Genomic DNA, 14981 nt, shown 5'->3' on the forward strand with positions numbered 1-14981 from the left:
CTGTAAGCTCCAGAGGCTAATGACCTTGAGTAGACTATAAGCCCCAGAGGCTAATGACCTTGAGTAGGCTGTAAGCCCTAGAGGCTAATGACCTTGAGTAGGCTGTAAGCCCTAGAGGCTAATGACCTTGAGTAGGCTGTAAGCCCTAGAGGCTAATGACCTTGAGTAGGCTGTAAGCCCCAGAGGCTAATGACCTTGAGTAGACTATAAGCCCTAGAGGCTAATGACCTTGAGTAGGCTGTAAGCCCTAGAGGCTAATGACCTTGAGTAGACTATAAGCCCCAGAGGCTAATGACCTTGAGTAGGCTGTAAGCCCCAGAGGTTAATGACCTTGAGTAGGCTGTGAGCCCCAGAGGTTAATGACCTTGATTTTTGAGAGAAGTAACTGTAACTGATTACTAATTGTCAGTAACTTGCCCAACACTGCAGGTGGTGTACATGGACAGTGAGGAGGAGGGGGAGGAAGAAGAAAAAGAGGAGATCCAGGAGCCAGAGGAGCAGGAGTACAGCTTTCCCTCCATACAGCACTGGGTTCCTCTGAAGACACAGAGAGTCTCTGCACTGAGCGTCAGGCTGGTGATGCTGCCGCCACCTGGCCCTGCCCACAGCACACCTAACCCCACCCACAGCACGTCTGGCCCCTCCCACAGCACACCTAACTCCACCCACAGCATGTATGGCCCCTCCCACAGCACACCTAACCCCACCCACAGCACGTCTGGACCCTCCCACAGCACACCTAACCCCACCCACAGCACGTCTGGCCCCTCCCACAGCACACCTAACTCCACCCACATCATGTCTGTCCCCTCCCACAGCACACCTAACCCCACCCACAGCACATCTGGCCCCTCCCACAGCACACCTAACTCCACCCACAGCATGTCTGGCTCTTCCCACAGCACACCTGGCCCCTCCTGCAGCATGCCTGGCCTCGCCCACAGCGCTAAACCCATCCGCTGTATGGTTCTAGAGGAGTCTGGGCAGCTGCGGTCAGTTGTCGGCCCAAGGCCTAGCATGCTGCCGAAGGCGGAGCGTCAGGGCGCCCATGCGCTGCTGATGGTGCCGTGCAACCAGCTGCGGGTGGAGATGATTCGGCGTACCCACGGCCGGCGCTCAGGCCCTGCCCGCAGCAGCAAGCTCCTCCCCCGCATCTCCAGCCCCACCCCCGGCAGCAAGCTCCTCCCCCGCATCTCCAGCCCCACCCCCGGCAGCAAGCTCCTCAACCGTGACCAGAGCCGCTTGGGCCCGGCGGCCGACACCAAGCTGAGCCGCTCGGGCCCGGCGGCCGACAGGAGGCTACGGTATCAGTTGATGGCGGCCGTGACGCCGTGGATCGGTGACCTGCTGATCCCGATGCCGGTACGGACCAAGCAGAGCTCCACCCACAGCCTGAGGCAGGTCAGCCAGGAGCTCCGCCTCTCCTCCACACCCGTCTTCCGGCTCCTCCTCCAGGCGCTGCACGTGGACACGCTGGGCTGTAAGGAGGTCATCGAGGAGAGGGACAAGAAGGGCTTGTCATGGAGACCGACACCGGACCCGCCGTCACCCCCGCCCCCGACCCCTGACGAGATGAAAAGTAAGAAAACAGTTGGAGGGATTCTGCAGAGAAACAGAGAGAGAGAGCAAGACCAAGAAGCACATGTGCAACAGAAACCGGTACTACAGCAACTAAAACAACCAGCACAGCAACTACAGCAACTAAAAAACCCAGCACAGCAACTACAGCAACTAAAAAACCCAGCACAGCAACAGAAGCCAAAACTACAGCAAGAACAGCTCGTGCAACAAAAACATCAACTACTACAGAAACAACAACCGCAACTAATAGTACTACAGCAACTGCAACCATTTCTACAACTTCAACAGCAACAACTGATGCAACAGAATCAACCTCGTTCTCCATGCATGCGTCTCCCTCTGATCCCTCTTAACTTGCCTCCTAACATGCATCTTAACTTGCCTCCTAACATGCATCCTAACATGCATCCTCAGATGTCTCCTATATCGTTTCCTCTTCAGACACTCTTCCTTCCACATCCTGTCCTCCAACCTCGGCAAACCCTTACCGTATCTCAACAACCCCTGACCGTATCTCAACAACCCCTGACCGTATCTCAACAACCCCTGACTGTATCTCAACAACCCCTGACCGTATCTCAACAACCCCTGACCGTATCTCAACAACCCCTGACCGTATCTCAACAACCCCTGACCGTATCTCAACAACCCCTGACCGTATCTCAACAACCCCTGACCATTAGCCAGCAGGCCCTGGTTGTACCCAGGCAGCAGACTCCTCCCTCCTTCCTGGCCTCTCACATGTTTGTTCACAGATCTCTTCCTGTCGCCCATTCTCCACTGACTGAGGGTACTCCACCTCCTCCACCAGGAGACCCTGCTCCTCCTCCACCAGGAGTCCCTTCACCTCCTCCAACAGGAGACTCTACACCTACTCCACCAGGAGACCCTGCTCCTCCTCCACCAGGAGCCCCTTCACCTCCTCCAACAGGAGACTCTACACCTGCTCCACCAGGAGACCCTGCTCCTCCTCCAACAGGAGACCCTGCACCTCCAACAGGAGACACTGCTCCTCCTCTACCAGGAAACACTGCTACTTCTCCACCAGGCGAGACTGCACCTCATCCACCAGACCCTACACCTCCACCAGGAGACCCTGCTCCTCCTCCAACAGGAGACCCTGCACCGCCAACAGGAGACCTTTCTCCTCCACCAAGATACCCTGCACCTCCTCCACCAGGAGACCCTGCAGCTCCTCCACCAGGAGACCGTGCTCTTCCTCCTCCACCAGGAGACCCTACACCTCCTCCACCAGGAGACCCTGCTCCTCCTCCACCAGGAGACCCTACACTTCCAGGATACCCTACACCTCCAGCAGGAGACCCTGCTCCTCCTCCACCAGGAGACCCTGCTTCTCCTCCAATAGGAGACCCTGCACCTCCCCCTCCTGGAAAGAATGTCCTTCGTGTCTCCGTAATCCGGACCTCCCACTCTCCGCCCCCCCTGCAGGATGAACCCTCCACCAGAAACCTCCTCAATTTGGCCCTGCCCCCTTCCGCTAGTCCCCTCGTTACTCCTGTCTCTGTTCCCTCCACCTTCAGCCACCCTGCTGCTGGCCCCACTCAATCTGGCCACGCCCCTAGCCAGCCTCTCATAGGGAGGAAGCGCAGGCGGGAAGCGAGTCAAGAGAGTGTGTCTAACAGTCAGAATGGGGGGTTTGTGGGTGGAGCAGGTGTGTGTGTGGGTGTGTCTAACAGTCAGAATGGGGGGGGTGTGGGGGGGGCAGGTGTGTGTGTGGGTGTGTCTAACAGTCAGAATGGGGGGGGTGTGGGTGAAGCAGGTGTGTGTGTGGGCGTGTCTAACAGTCAGAATTGGGGGGGTGTGGGTGGAGCAGGTGTGGATGTGGGCATGTCTAACAGTCAGAATGGGGGGGGTGTGGGTGGGGCAGTTGTGGATGTGGGCATGTCTAACAGTCAGAATGGGGGGGGTGTGGGTGGGGCAGGTATGGATGTGGGTGTGTCTAACAGTCAGAATGGGGGGGGTGTGGGTGGGGCAGGTATGGATGTGGGCGTGTCTAACAGTCAGAATGGGGGGGGTGTGGGTGGGGCAGGTATGGATGTGGGTGTGTCTAACAGTCAGAATGGGGGGGGTGTGGGTGGGGCAGGTATGGATGTGGGTGTGTCTAACAGTCAGAATGGGGGGGGTGTGGGTGGGGCAGGTATGGATGTGGGCGTGTCTAACCGTCAGAATGGGGGGGGTGTGGGTGGGGCAGGTGTGGATGTGGGCGTGACCTGTGTGCCTGTTGTCCAGAAAGGGAAGCGGGTTAGGAAGTTGACTCAGAAGGCCAGAGCGCTGGAGGAAGCTGCTGAGGAGAAGGTAACTATCTGCAACACCATGTGACCTGAGCATCAGCTGACTGTTTAATTCACTTTGAGAGGTTCAGAAACGTCCTGTTTTACCGTTAGCATGTTAGCTTCCTGCTGCAGTCTTATGCTCACTTCAAATGGAGGTATGTTTACCGTGTTCACGGGTTAGGCTTAGGGTTAGTGAGTTCACCAGTTGTGATGTGTTGTTGATGTTTCTGAAATGGCAGATGTCATGGAGGTTCATTTTCTGGTGGATGGTAAGTTAAAGGTATACTATGCAACTATTACATACAAAAAACTGTTTTCCCTCTCAATTAGGGATGGGCCTTTTAATAAATTTCCAAAATCAAAAATCAGGGCAATTAATGATTAATTATCGACTACATTGTGGTCATTGAAACCAACCGGTACAGAAACAGTTGTGGAAAACATCTGGATTGTTAGTGTAGATGTGATCAATGTATTTTGAGTGGGATGAGTGCTCCCTGAGCAGCATGGCCATAGCAGGTGAGTGCTCCCTGAGCAGCATGGCCATAGCAGGTGAGTGCTCCCTGAGCAGCATGGCCATAGCAGGTGAGTGCTCCCTGAGCAGCATAGCAGGTGCTGGGGTGGCTGCTGCTGTAGTATTTGCGCTCCCCTCTGTGTCGGTGACACCACCACCTCATCTCGCCCAGCCTGCATCCAGGTCCAGATGTTGTCCATGTTGTGTCACAAGCCTTCTTTTCTCATTGATTCTCTGTTAATACAGTTGAGCTCAGCAGCAATGTCAGTTCCTCCATACTTTAGCATTAGACATCTTAACAGCACCTGCCTCCTCCTTGGTGCTCTGCTCCCTCAGTCTGACTCCTCTTTGCTTTTTGCTCCTAGACTCAACCCAAGAAGCAGAAAACATCTCTGTCTCCTCGCAAGAAGAAAGTTTGTCGATCTAAACCTGATAGCCCCCCTGTTCCTGTTCCTGTTCCTTTTCCTGACCACGACTACACCCAGAGACCAAGAGGAAAAAAAAGAACTTGTCGGCCATCTTTAATCTGTGGGGCCCCTTCTGGCTCCAGACCTGCAGAGGACACACAACCAGGTACACCACACACACACACACACACACACACTAGTGTTGTGCTGATTGGTGATTGGATCGTCTTATTATCTATCTATTTTCACTTGATCACTGTCGCTGCAGCTGCCTGTCAACTTGTGCAAACTAAATGAGTGACAGCAGGTTACAGCAGTGCTAATATGAAGCTATCAGGCATTAGCGTTAACTACCGTTTTTATTATCTATTACAAAATAGCGACGGTGGCCTGCGTTATACACAGCTGTCCATCTGAATATTTGTTACAGTGCATTTCTTTCCTCCAGGCAACGGGACAGTGAGCAACAACAAGTCGTTGGCTCAGACTCAGCCAGCCAAACCACAGCCCGACCTGCGGTTGGTTCCCTGTGGGTCATTATGGATGTGGACTGCCAATGGCCTGGTCCCGTTCGCTGGAGCCCCGCCCCCGGGCCTGCAGCTGGCCCTCCCCCCGGCCACCCATCACCCAGCTCCACCTGTCAATGTTTTCATTCCACAGCTGGCTGCAGCCCTTCTTCAGCAAGCCCCGCCCCTTCCTCAGTTAGCCCCACCCCCACTTCAGCGAGCCCCACCCCTTCCTCAGCCAACCACGCCCCTTCCTCAGTTAACCCCGCCCCTTCCTCAGTTAGCCCCACCCCCACTTCAGCGAGCCCCACCCCTTCCTCAGCCAACCACGCCCCTCCCTCAGTTAACCCCACCCCTTCCTCAGCTAGCCCCACCCCTTTCACGGCTGTCTGTCAGTAACATCCCACATGGCCCCACCCCCTCTCCCTGCCCCCCCAGACCCAAGCCTCTTCCTGGGTCTCTTCCAGTCTCCGTCCCCCCGTCCTCTGTCCGGGGCATGGTTAGAGCCGACTCGGCGGTGCCCCCTGCACTCAGGAAGGAGGTGCTGCAGTTTGACCCGTCTCTGATGTTTCGGGAGTCCAGAGGGGCGGTGCAGGTAGGCCTGGGCAATATAACATACAGTATTATATCGAGGTTGTGATATGAGACTATAACATACAGTATTATATGGAGATGGTGATATGAGACTACATATCTGTTAGATTTTGGATATTGTAAAACACTCCTCTTAGTGATCAATCAATCAATCAATCAATCAACTTTTATTATCAGACACAAGGTCCATAGAAAAACACATACATGAACAACACTTTAGAAAAATAAAACACACAAGAAAGAATTAAGATCTATAATAGAATGCACCTATACCAATAGGACCACATTCGTGAGTTGTATCTCACAGCACTAAACACAGGGTTGGTTAGCAGTACTATGATGGCATTCTGGGACACATTTAGTCTGCCGATAAATTTATACATTAGGTTTCGAAGGAGGGCCTGAAAAGTGTAGACTCCTGTTTTACAAAACAGGTCACTTGCACTACTCCACCTAGGTTTTTTCATCAGAATCCGCATACAATTGTTATGCAACCTGAAGCTTATGTTGGCTCGCTTTTTTAAAGTTCACCCACAGGGGGGCAGTATAAATGGGGGTACAGTAGGCTCTGAAAAGGTTCATCTTTACATCATCAGAACATGAATGAAATTTCCTGACCAGCATGTTAGCCTGCCCATATAGCACACGCCGCTGTCTATACATGTCCTCATCATCAGACATTTGGTCAGTGTTGAAGTGACCCAGATATTTTGTTTTATCACAAACAGACAGAACATTATCTGACAAATAAAAGGCAGGAAAAGTGAGGTCCCTGTCTCCCTTTGTTCTACAGATCATGACAACACTCTTTTTAGCATTGTATTTAACGTCAAATTTGACACCATAAGCAGAACATATATTTAATAACTGTTGGAACCCAGCACTGCTGGGGGAAAAGATTGCCAGATCGTCCGCATACATAAGATGGTTAACCAGGGTGTCACCAGTGACTCCTACACAGTCTTAGCTGGACAGATAAGTCATCCATGTACCGTAAATTCCGGACTATAAGCCGCACCTTTTTTCCCGTTTTTTGGGCTTTTTTGGCCCCTGCGGCTTATATAACGGTGCGGCTTATCTATGGATTTTTTCAAAAAAAAAAAAAAAAAATCTCTCTTTTTTAGCACTCTTTCTAACTATAAATCCTATATAACTATAATAAGTTTTAATTTCCTCTCTTGCCCTCTTTTCACCACACTGTATGACACTGTGTGCACTGTAAAAAACAACACAGGTGGTGTTGTGTTATGTTGTTTTGTTGAAATGTTAATAAATGGGAGCTTCCTCAAACAGCCATCTCTTTCCCGACAATCCCCTCTGTGCATGAACCCTTACATATGGTAATTAAACATTAAAACACAAAAAAAAAAAAAATACCATTAAAACACCCGCGGCTTATAGTCCGGTGCGGCTTATATAAGAAAAAAATAGTCAACTTTGCAGGTGCGGCTTATACACCGGTGCGGCTTATAGTCCGGAATTTACGGTACAAATTAAAGAGAGCAGGGGAGAGTAACCCCCCTGCCGGACCCCATTACCAACACCAAAGGGGGTGGAGACTCTATTCCCCCACTTCACCTGCATGCTCTGATTGGCATACCAGTAAGACAATATACGTATTATACTGCCAGGCACACCCCTTTCACTCAGCTTTAAGAACAGTTTCTGATGATTGACTCTATCAAAAGCCTTGGAGGCATCAATAAAACCAATTAACACAGAAGAATTCTGCCTTCTATACAGTTCAACAGTTTCTTTCAGGGCGTATATACACAGATCAGTAGTAAGCTTAGCCTTGAAGCCAAACTGATTGTCTGTAGTAGAGATAAAAAGGCTCAACCGATCAAGTAAAATTCTTTCCAGTACTTTGGAAAGCACACTGGCTAGTGCAATGGGCCTATAGTTATCAAGGCTCCCAACCTCACCTGCTTTGTCCTTGATAACAGGCACAAGAGTAACAGACAACAGGGAATCTGGCAATCGGCCATGAGACCTAAGGCCCGTGAAACAAATGGCAAGCAGAGCTGCAACCTTAGGGCTAGCTAGTTTAAGATGCTCCGCAGTGATTTGATCTATGCCACTGGCTTTGTTCTCAGCTAGCTGTGTAATAGCGTGTTAGACATCCTTTGCTGTACAGGACCCCGCATCACCATTAGCAATGTTGCCCACATTGTAAGAATCACATTTCACACAATTAAAGAGAGTAGAATAGTGTTGTTTCTATGTTCTCTGTACCAGAGACTCCCTCTATGGTGCATGGTAACAATGTATTGCCCCTGTTCATTGCCCGCACCTCCTTCCAGAAGCCATTGACATTGTTACCAAGCAATTTCTCAGCCAGTCAGCTCTCATGGCTTGTTCTTGTTTACATACAAAACGGACAGCATATTTAAATCTAGCATTAGTGAGCTTTTTGTGATCCAAAACAGGCCCCTGTCTAGGCCTACCATCCAGGACCCAGGCCCTGTACGCCTCCTTAGCTTCTATATGGTGGGCAGCTACATACTTATTCCACCCTGGCTTGATGTTATGTGCCTTTAGAGTGAGTGAGGTAAGGTCTACTGGCCTCATACACAGCTCCCACAATACAGTTATACACATCACATAGGTCATTATGATGAGAATTGTCATTACAGTTAACATCTTCACACATAATAGCCCCTATTGGTAATTAAACAGCACTCAAAAGAACATCGGTTTTCCCATAATAGGTCAAAGCATCATCCTGAGAAAGTTTAGGCTGATCAGGATCAGGCTGATAATTGATGAATTCATCAATTATGGAAATTGATTACGATTTGCATCCCTGCAGGAGTGGCTGAGCGGGCGCGGGGGGGCGGTGGTCCCCGGAGTGGGCGTGGCTCTGCCCTACCTGCCGCCCTTCGTGAGCAGTCTGAGCAAGCTGAGTGCTCTGCTCTGCGCCAAGAAGGCTCTGACTGACTCCGCCCTCAAGCTGCTGTCACATGACGCCCGTCCCAAACACACCCCGAAGGGACCTGAACCCACATCTGACCCTACAGAGGACACACAGCCAGGTACACACACACACACACACACACACACACACACACACACACACACACACACACACACACACACACACACACACACCTGAATGTTTGTCCAATGCATTTCTTTCATTTTGAAAAACACAGTCATTTTGATTTGATTTGAATTTGATTTGGAATTCAGAAGCACACAGACTCAAACAAAGACTCATAACACAATCAAATCCCAGAGGATAGCGATTAAAAGCATTACTTTAAAACACTTATTTCCAAATCTGTCCTGGATGGAAACAATAGAAAACACAGTACCGTAAATTCCGGACTATAAGCCGCGGCTTTTTTCCCGTTTTTTGGCCTTTTTTGGCCCCTGCGGCTTATATAACGGTGCGGCTTATCTATGGATTTTTTCCAAAAAAAAAAAAAAAAATCTCTCTTTTTTAGCACTCTTTCTAACTATAAATCCACTTCTGTTTTAATTTCCTCTCTTGCCCTCTTTTAACAACATAACATAACATAACATAACACAACACAGGTAAGCAGAAAGAAAAAGACGAAGAAATCACCGCCATGAATGAGGAAATGACTCACCTGCTGGAGGCTGGAGATACACGGCTTGGGCTAAACTTTTACTCCGTGAAACACTATCGATTAAGTCCGACATCGCTCAGAGGTTTGAGCAGCTTGAAAACAAGTTTGAAAACGTGCAGAAGTCCATCCACTCACTCACTAAAGAAAATAATGCAACCGTGAATAGTTTCTAATGCGGAAAAGCGCATCAGCGCACTGGAGGACAAAAACAACACAGTGAGTCCGAAAGTGGATAAAATGCAAAAACATCGAAACGCTGCACACGCAGGTTGATGACTTAATCAGCAGGAGTAAAAGAAATAACATTCGCCTGATCAATGTAAAAGAGGGAGCTGAGATTGGTGACATGGACGCTTTCGTGGCAAAATCCTGTGTTACATCCTGGACCTGAAGGAAGGCGAGAAACCACCAGAGGTGGACAGGGCACACCGGGCGCCTCGGCCACGTCCAGACCCCGGCCTGCCACCGAGGGCCATCTTCATCTGCCTACTCCGCTGGCCCGACCGTCAACTCATCCTCCAGGCTGCGGGGAAGAAGCCCCTCACCTGGGAGGGTACGCGCTTTTTCGTCCGGCAGGACCTCTCCGCGTTGGTGCAACAGAAACGCGCAACATACAACAGCATCATCGAAAAGGTTAAAGTCAATTGATATCGCTTTGGCGTACTTTACCCAGCGAGACTCGTCATAACCATTGATGGACAGCGGCGGAACAAGAGCTCAAAGTGAAACTGCCGAATATCTTTTGAGTTGGACTGGTCAATAGTACTGTGAGTAACTAAAATAAAAAAATAAAAAACGGAATTCTCTCTTCTTTAGCACTCTTTCTAACTATAAATCCACTTCTGTTTTAATTTCCTCTCTTGCCCTCTTTTCACCACACCGCGGACACTGTGTGCACTGTAAAAAAAACAAAAAATACCATTAAAACACCCACGGCTTATAGTCCGGTGCGGCTTATATAAGAAAAAAATAGTCACCTTTGAAGGTGCGGCTTATAGACCGGTGCGCCTTATAGTCCGGAATTTACGGTACATGGAAACAAACAAGTCCAAGAGACAGATCAATTGCATAATTTCCATACTAATAGAGTACCGCAGGGATGACATATTTTTGTAGGCTGAACCAAAAATCGCCACCATTTTGATTCATCAGTGAGAAAAGTCAATGGGGTTTTAGAATGGGGATCTCACTTAAATGCATCAAATAAGGTCTGGGCTTAACCAAAGTTTATGGGAACGCAAATTTGTGTTCAGCAGGATAATCTTAACAAACGTTAATCACTTTTTTTCTTTTGAAGCGTTTTCTAAAAATCACGTAAAAAAAAAAACACATTTACGTTCCAAAAGTCATTACAGTTATTCACATCCTGCTGAACCCAAATTTGCACTCCCATAAACTTTTGTTAACCACAGACCTTATTTTATGCATGATAATTTTGGTCACTATAAGCATGATATGAAATTTTCGTACCGTTTCATCTCTAGTCTCAAGGGACCAACAAGAGTCTGCCTGATACCAATACTGATCAGTTATTGATGTGACGGGTTTTATCAATCAGTCAATCAATCAAACTTAATTTCTATACTGCAGCACCTTTCATACAGGTTAGTGCAGTTCAAAGTGCTTCACAGAAGAAGTGTCGACTGTCAAAACAATCGGAGCCCAATGCACACGAGAGGAAAACTACAAATGATGAAAATGTGATACAATAGATTTATAATATATGATAAGAGTAATAGAGAGAAATAAAAACTACAATGAGAAACAAGATAAAATAGATTAAAGGAACAGCTCATCCTAAAATCCAAAATACATTTCCGTCTCACCTGTAGTACTATTTCTCCATCTAGATTGTTTTGGTGTGAGTTTTGGGGATATCGGCGACGGCCACAGAGATTTCTGCCTTCTCATCAATACAATGGAAATGGATGGTGCTCAAATCACCTTTAAAAAAAACTCAACAGCAATGTCTCTTTCTAGAAATAATGACCCAGTTACTCAAGATATAGTCTCTCCCCAGACTCAAATATTACGTTGAATTGCTGTGCTCCGCATACTACACAAGTGAGTGTGTGCCAGTTAACAGCCACTGCTGGTTTTGAAGACAGGTTGAAATTGAATGAGTGACAGGTCGTAGCACCGATGAGAAAGCAAATGGGCTGCGCCTCCCATGTCGTCTGATCGCAAAGTCGTTACTGATTGGAGAGGACTGAAGTCATCACTGGCATATGACTGGCGAAGTGAACGGTTCCCTCCCATAACCAGCCCTCTGAGGGAGAGAGAGATCTGCAGCATGCAGTAACGTAGTGTATCAGCGTAAGAACTCTCATGGGTCTGGCGTCGAGACTACTCAAGATAATCCACAGACCTTGTTGTGAATAGTTTCATGTAGGAAATATTTTCTATTTTTGACTGAACTACACCCACTAGGTGCTAGCAGCAGTTTCATGTGGGAACTAGCTAGCAGCCAGTGGGTGTAGTTCGGTCGAGTTGGGGCGAAATAATCTGTTGTAATCTGTGATCACCTTCAATTCTCCCCTTGGCTCCAATAGACTCAGTACCAGTTGCTAGTCTCCTGGTGGGGTGGGGGGCCCAGTGGGTGGGGCTAGGGGGCCCAGTGGGTGGGGCTGGGGGCCCAGTGGGTGGGGCTGGGGGCCCAGTGGGTGGGGCTAGGGGGCCCAGTGGGTGGGGCTGGGGGGCCCAGTGGGTGGGGCTGGGGGCCCAGTGGGTGGGGCTGGGGGGCCAGTGGGTGGGGCTGGGGGGCCCAGTGGGTGGGGCTGGGGGCCCAGTGGAGAAACCAATTAATGTTATGACCCAGTCAAGGCTTGAGTCTTAGCATAAAATGGGACACAGAGAGAGTTAAGATGCAAAAGCAAGTGTGATTTATTGGTCACACAGGGTAACTTTTACTGGACTTACTGGACTCTTAGCTTAGTTTAGGGTGCACTAACTGCACTTAGCTTCAGGGTGGAGGTAACGTTAGTTTAGGGTGCACTAACTGCACTTAGCTTCAGGGTGGAGGTAACGGCCAAAAAGGGAACTAATAAACAAAAGAAAAGTAAAAAGCAAAGACCCCTCCACCCCTCGTGAGACTTTCACTGTGATCAGCTGAGCATAGAACCCAACAGGAGTAAAATTAACATTAGCAACTAGCAAGCTAGCGGAGCTAAGGGTAACAGAGTTAAAGGGTTACAATCAGTGTTGGACAGTAAAGTAACCCATTACTGTAAGTTTGTTACTTATCCAGTAACTAGTAATGTAAGGGATTACAACTTCCAAAAAAGTTATTATATTACAGTTACTAACCTAAATAACTTTAAGTTACTGCATTACTTTCTCCAGCGCTGGCACAGAGCTAAATCAAAGTGTGGAGATAGGGCTGGCTATGTGAGGCTACTGCGTTGCCAGAATGCGATTAGTTTTTCATCCTAGGTAGGCAAATAAATCAAAAGTATGCAGTTTGGCTGATTGTAAGGTTAATTATTGTTCCAATAAGTGGATTCAGTTCTAAAAAGAGCTGCATGCTAAACAGGTTGTACATCACTTTTTCGGAAGAGGGTAAACGAAAGGAACTGGTAACGTAACTAGTAATGTAATTGTATTACATTTTAAGGAGTAATCGGTAAGTAATTACATTTCCTTTCCCAACACTAGTTACAATACAACAGCTAACACAGCTAACAGCTAACACAGCAGTCTGAGTCCAGAAACAAACACTAAACACTAAAAGCCCACATGTGGCATGAGAGGTGACGGCAGCACGGAGCAGCTACCATCGAGCCAGATACAGGAAGTGAGTGGAAGTTGAGCTGTCTCTATAGTGTGTATAGTGTGTATATCTGGTTTGGTTTGTCTCTCTGCAGTTCCCGGTCTCAACCCGGAGGCAGAGCCTGTGGCGGCTGTGCGCCACCTGGTGGCCGCGTGTTTCTCGGCTAACCCTGCCTACCAGCTGCTCAAGGCCCGCTTCCTGTCCAGCTTCACTGTCCCTGCCATGCTGGCCACCGTCCAGCCAATCACAGAGGAGACCGAGCCCTGGCCAGCCAGTGAGGAGGAGGAGGAGGAGGAGGAGGAGAACGAGGAGGACAGGGTTTCTGCAGGTCCTGAAAAAGTCTCAAGTCCAATCATCTGCATTTTAGGCCTAAACTTAATGTGGTCCAGTTGTTGTTGTTGCCTTTGTTAGACAGGACAGTAGACTGACAGGAAAGGTGGGGAGAGAGAGGGTATCACATGTGGCAAAGAACCATAGGTCAGATTGGAACCCGGGTCAGCCACACTAAGCCTTTATGGTACACTCAGCCACACTAAGCCTTTATGGTACGCTCAGCCACACTAAGCCTTTATGGTACACTCAGCCACACTAAGCCTTTATGGTACACTCAGCCACACTAAGCCTTTATGGTACGCTCTGCCACACTAAGCCTTTATGGTACACTCAGCCACACTAAGCCTTTATGGTACACTCAGCCACACTAAGCCTTTATGGTACACTCAGCCACACTAAGCCTTTATGGTACGCTCTGCCACACTAAGCCTTTATGGTACACTCAGCCACACTAAGCCTTTATGGTACACTCAGCCACACTAAGCCTTTATGGTACACTCAGCCACACTAAGCCTTTATGGTACACTCAGCCACACTAAGCCTTTATGGTACACTCAGCCACACTAAGCCTTTATGGTACGCTCAGCCACACTAAGCCTTTATGGTACACTCAGCCACACTAAGCCTTTATGGTACGCTCAGCCACACTAAGCCTTTATGGTACACTCAGCCACACTAAGCCTTTATGGTACGCTCAGCCACACTAAGCCTTTATGGTACACTCAGCCACACTAAGCCTTTATGGTACACTCAGCCACACTAAGCCTTTATGGTACGCTCAGCCACACTAAGCCTTTATGGTACACTCAGCCACACTAAGCCTTTATGGTACACTCAGCCACACTAAGCCTTTATGGTACACTCAGCCACACTAAGCCTTTATGGTACGCTCAGCCACACTAAGCCTTTATGGTACACTCAGCCACACTAAGCTTTATGGTACACTCAGCCACACTAAGCCTTTATGGTACACTCAGCCACACTAAGCCTTTATGGTACACTCAGCCACACTAAGTCTTTATGGTACGCTCAGCCACACTAAGCCTTTATGGTACGCTCAGCCACACTAAGCCTTTATGGTACACTCAGCCACACTAAGCCTTTATGGTACACTCAGCCACACTAAGCCTTTATGGTACACTCAGCCACACTAAGTCTTTATGGTACGCTCAGCCACACTAAGCCTTTATGGTACACTCAGCCACACTAAGCCTTTATGGTACACTCAGCCACACTAAGCCTTTATGGTACACTCAGCCACACTAAGCCTTTATGGTACACTCAGCCACACTAAGCCTTTATGGTACGCTCAGCCACACTAAGCCTTTATGGTACGCTCAGCCACACTAAGCCTTTATGGTACACTCAGCCACACTAAGCCTTTATG

At 48.8% G+C, this 14981-nt stretch overlaps 1 protein-coding gene across 1 annotated transcript in view; it reads left to right on the top strand.

Moving 5' to 3' along the window:
• LOC310785111 (uncharacterized protein) overlaps positions 1-14636 on the top strand; it is a gene marked incomplete at both ends in the record, with an annotated part of 40300 nt that extends 25664 nt beyond the window's left edge. The window contains 8 exons of the mRNA XM_083646095.1: positions 430-1579; positions 2371-2994; positions 3740-3897; positions 4755-4962; positions 5245-5897; positions 8709-8931; positions 13356-13579; positions 14628-14636. Coding sequence (XP_083502221.1) covers positions 430-1579; positions 2371-2994; positions 3740-3897; positions 4755-4962; positions 5245-5897; positions 8709-8931; positions 13356-13579; positions 14628-14636 — 3249 coding nt within the window. The remainder of the gene's footprint in view (positions 1-429; positions 1580-2370; positions 2995-3739; positions 3898-4754; positions 4963-5244; positions 5898-8708; positions 8932-13355; positions 13580-14627) is intronic.
• Positions 14637-14981: the final 345 nt, after the last annotated feature.

Source organism: Poromitra crassiceps (genome assembly GCF_964638095.1).
Source record: "Poromitra crassiceps genome assembly, chromosome: 11".
Classification (NCBI taxonomy): domain Eukaryota; kingdom Metazoa; phylum Chordata; class Actinopteri; order Beryciformes; family Melamphaidae; genus Poromitra; species Poromitra crassiceps.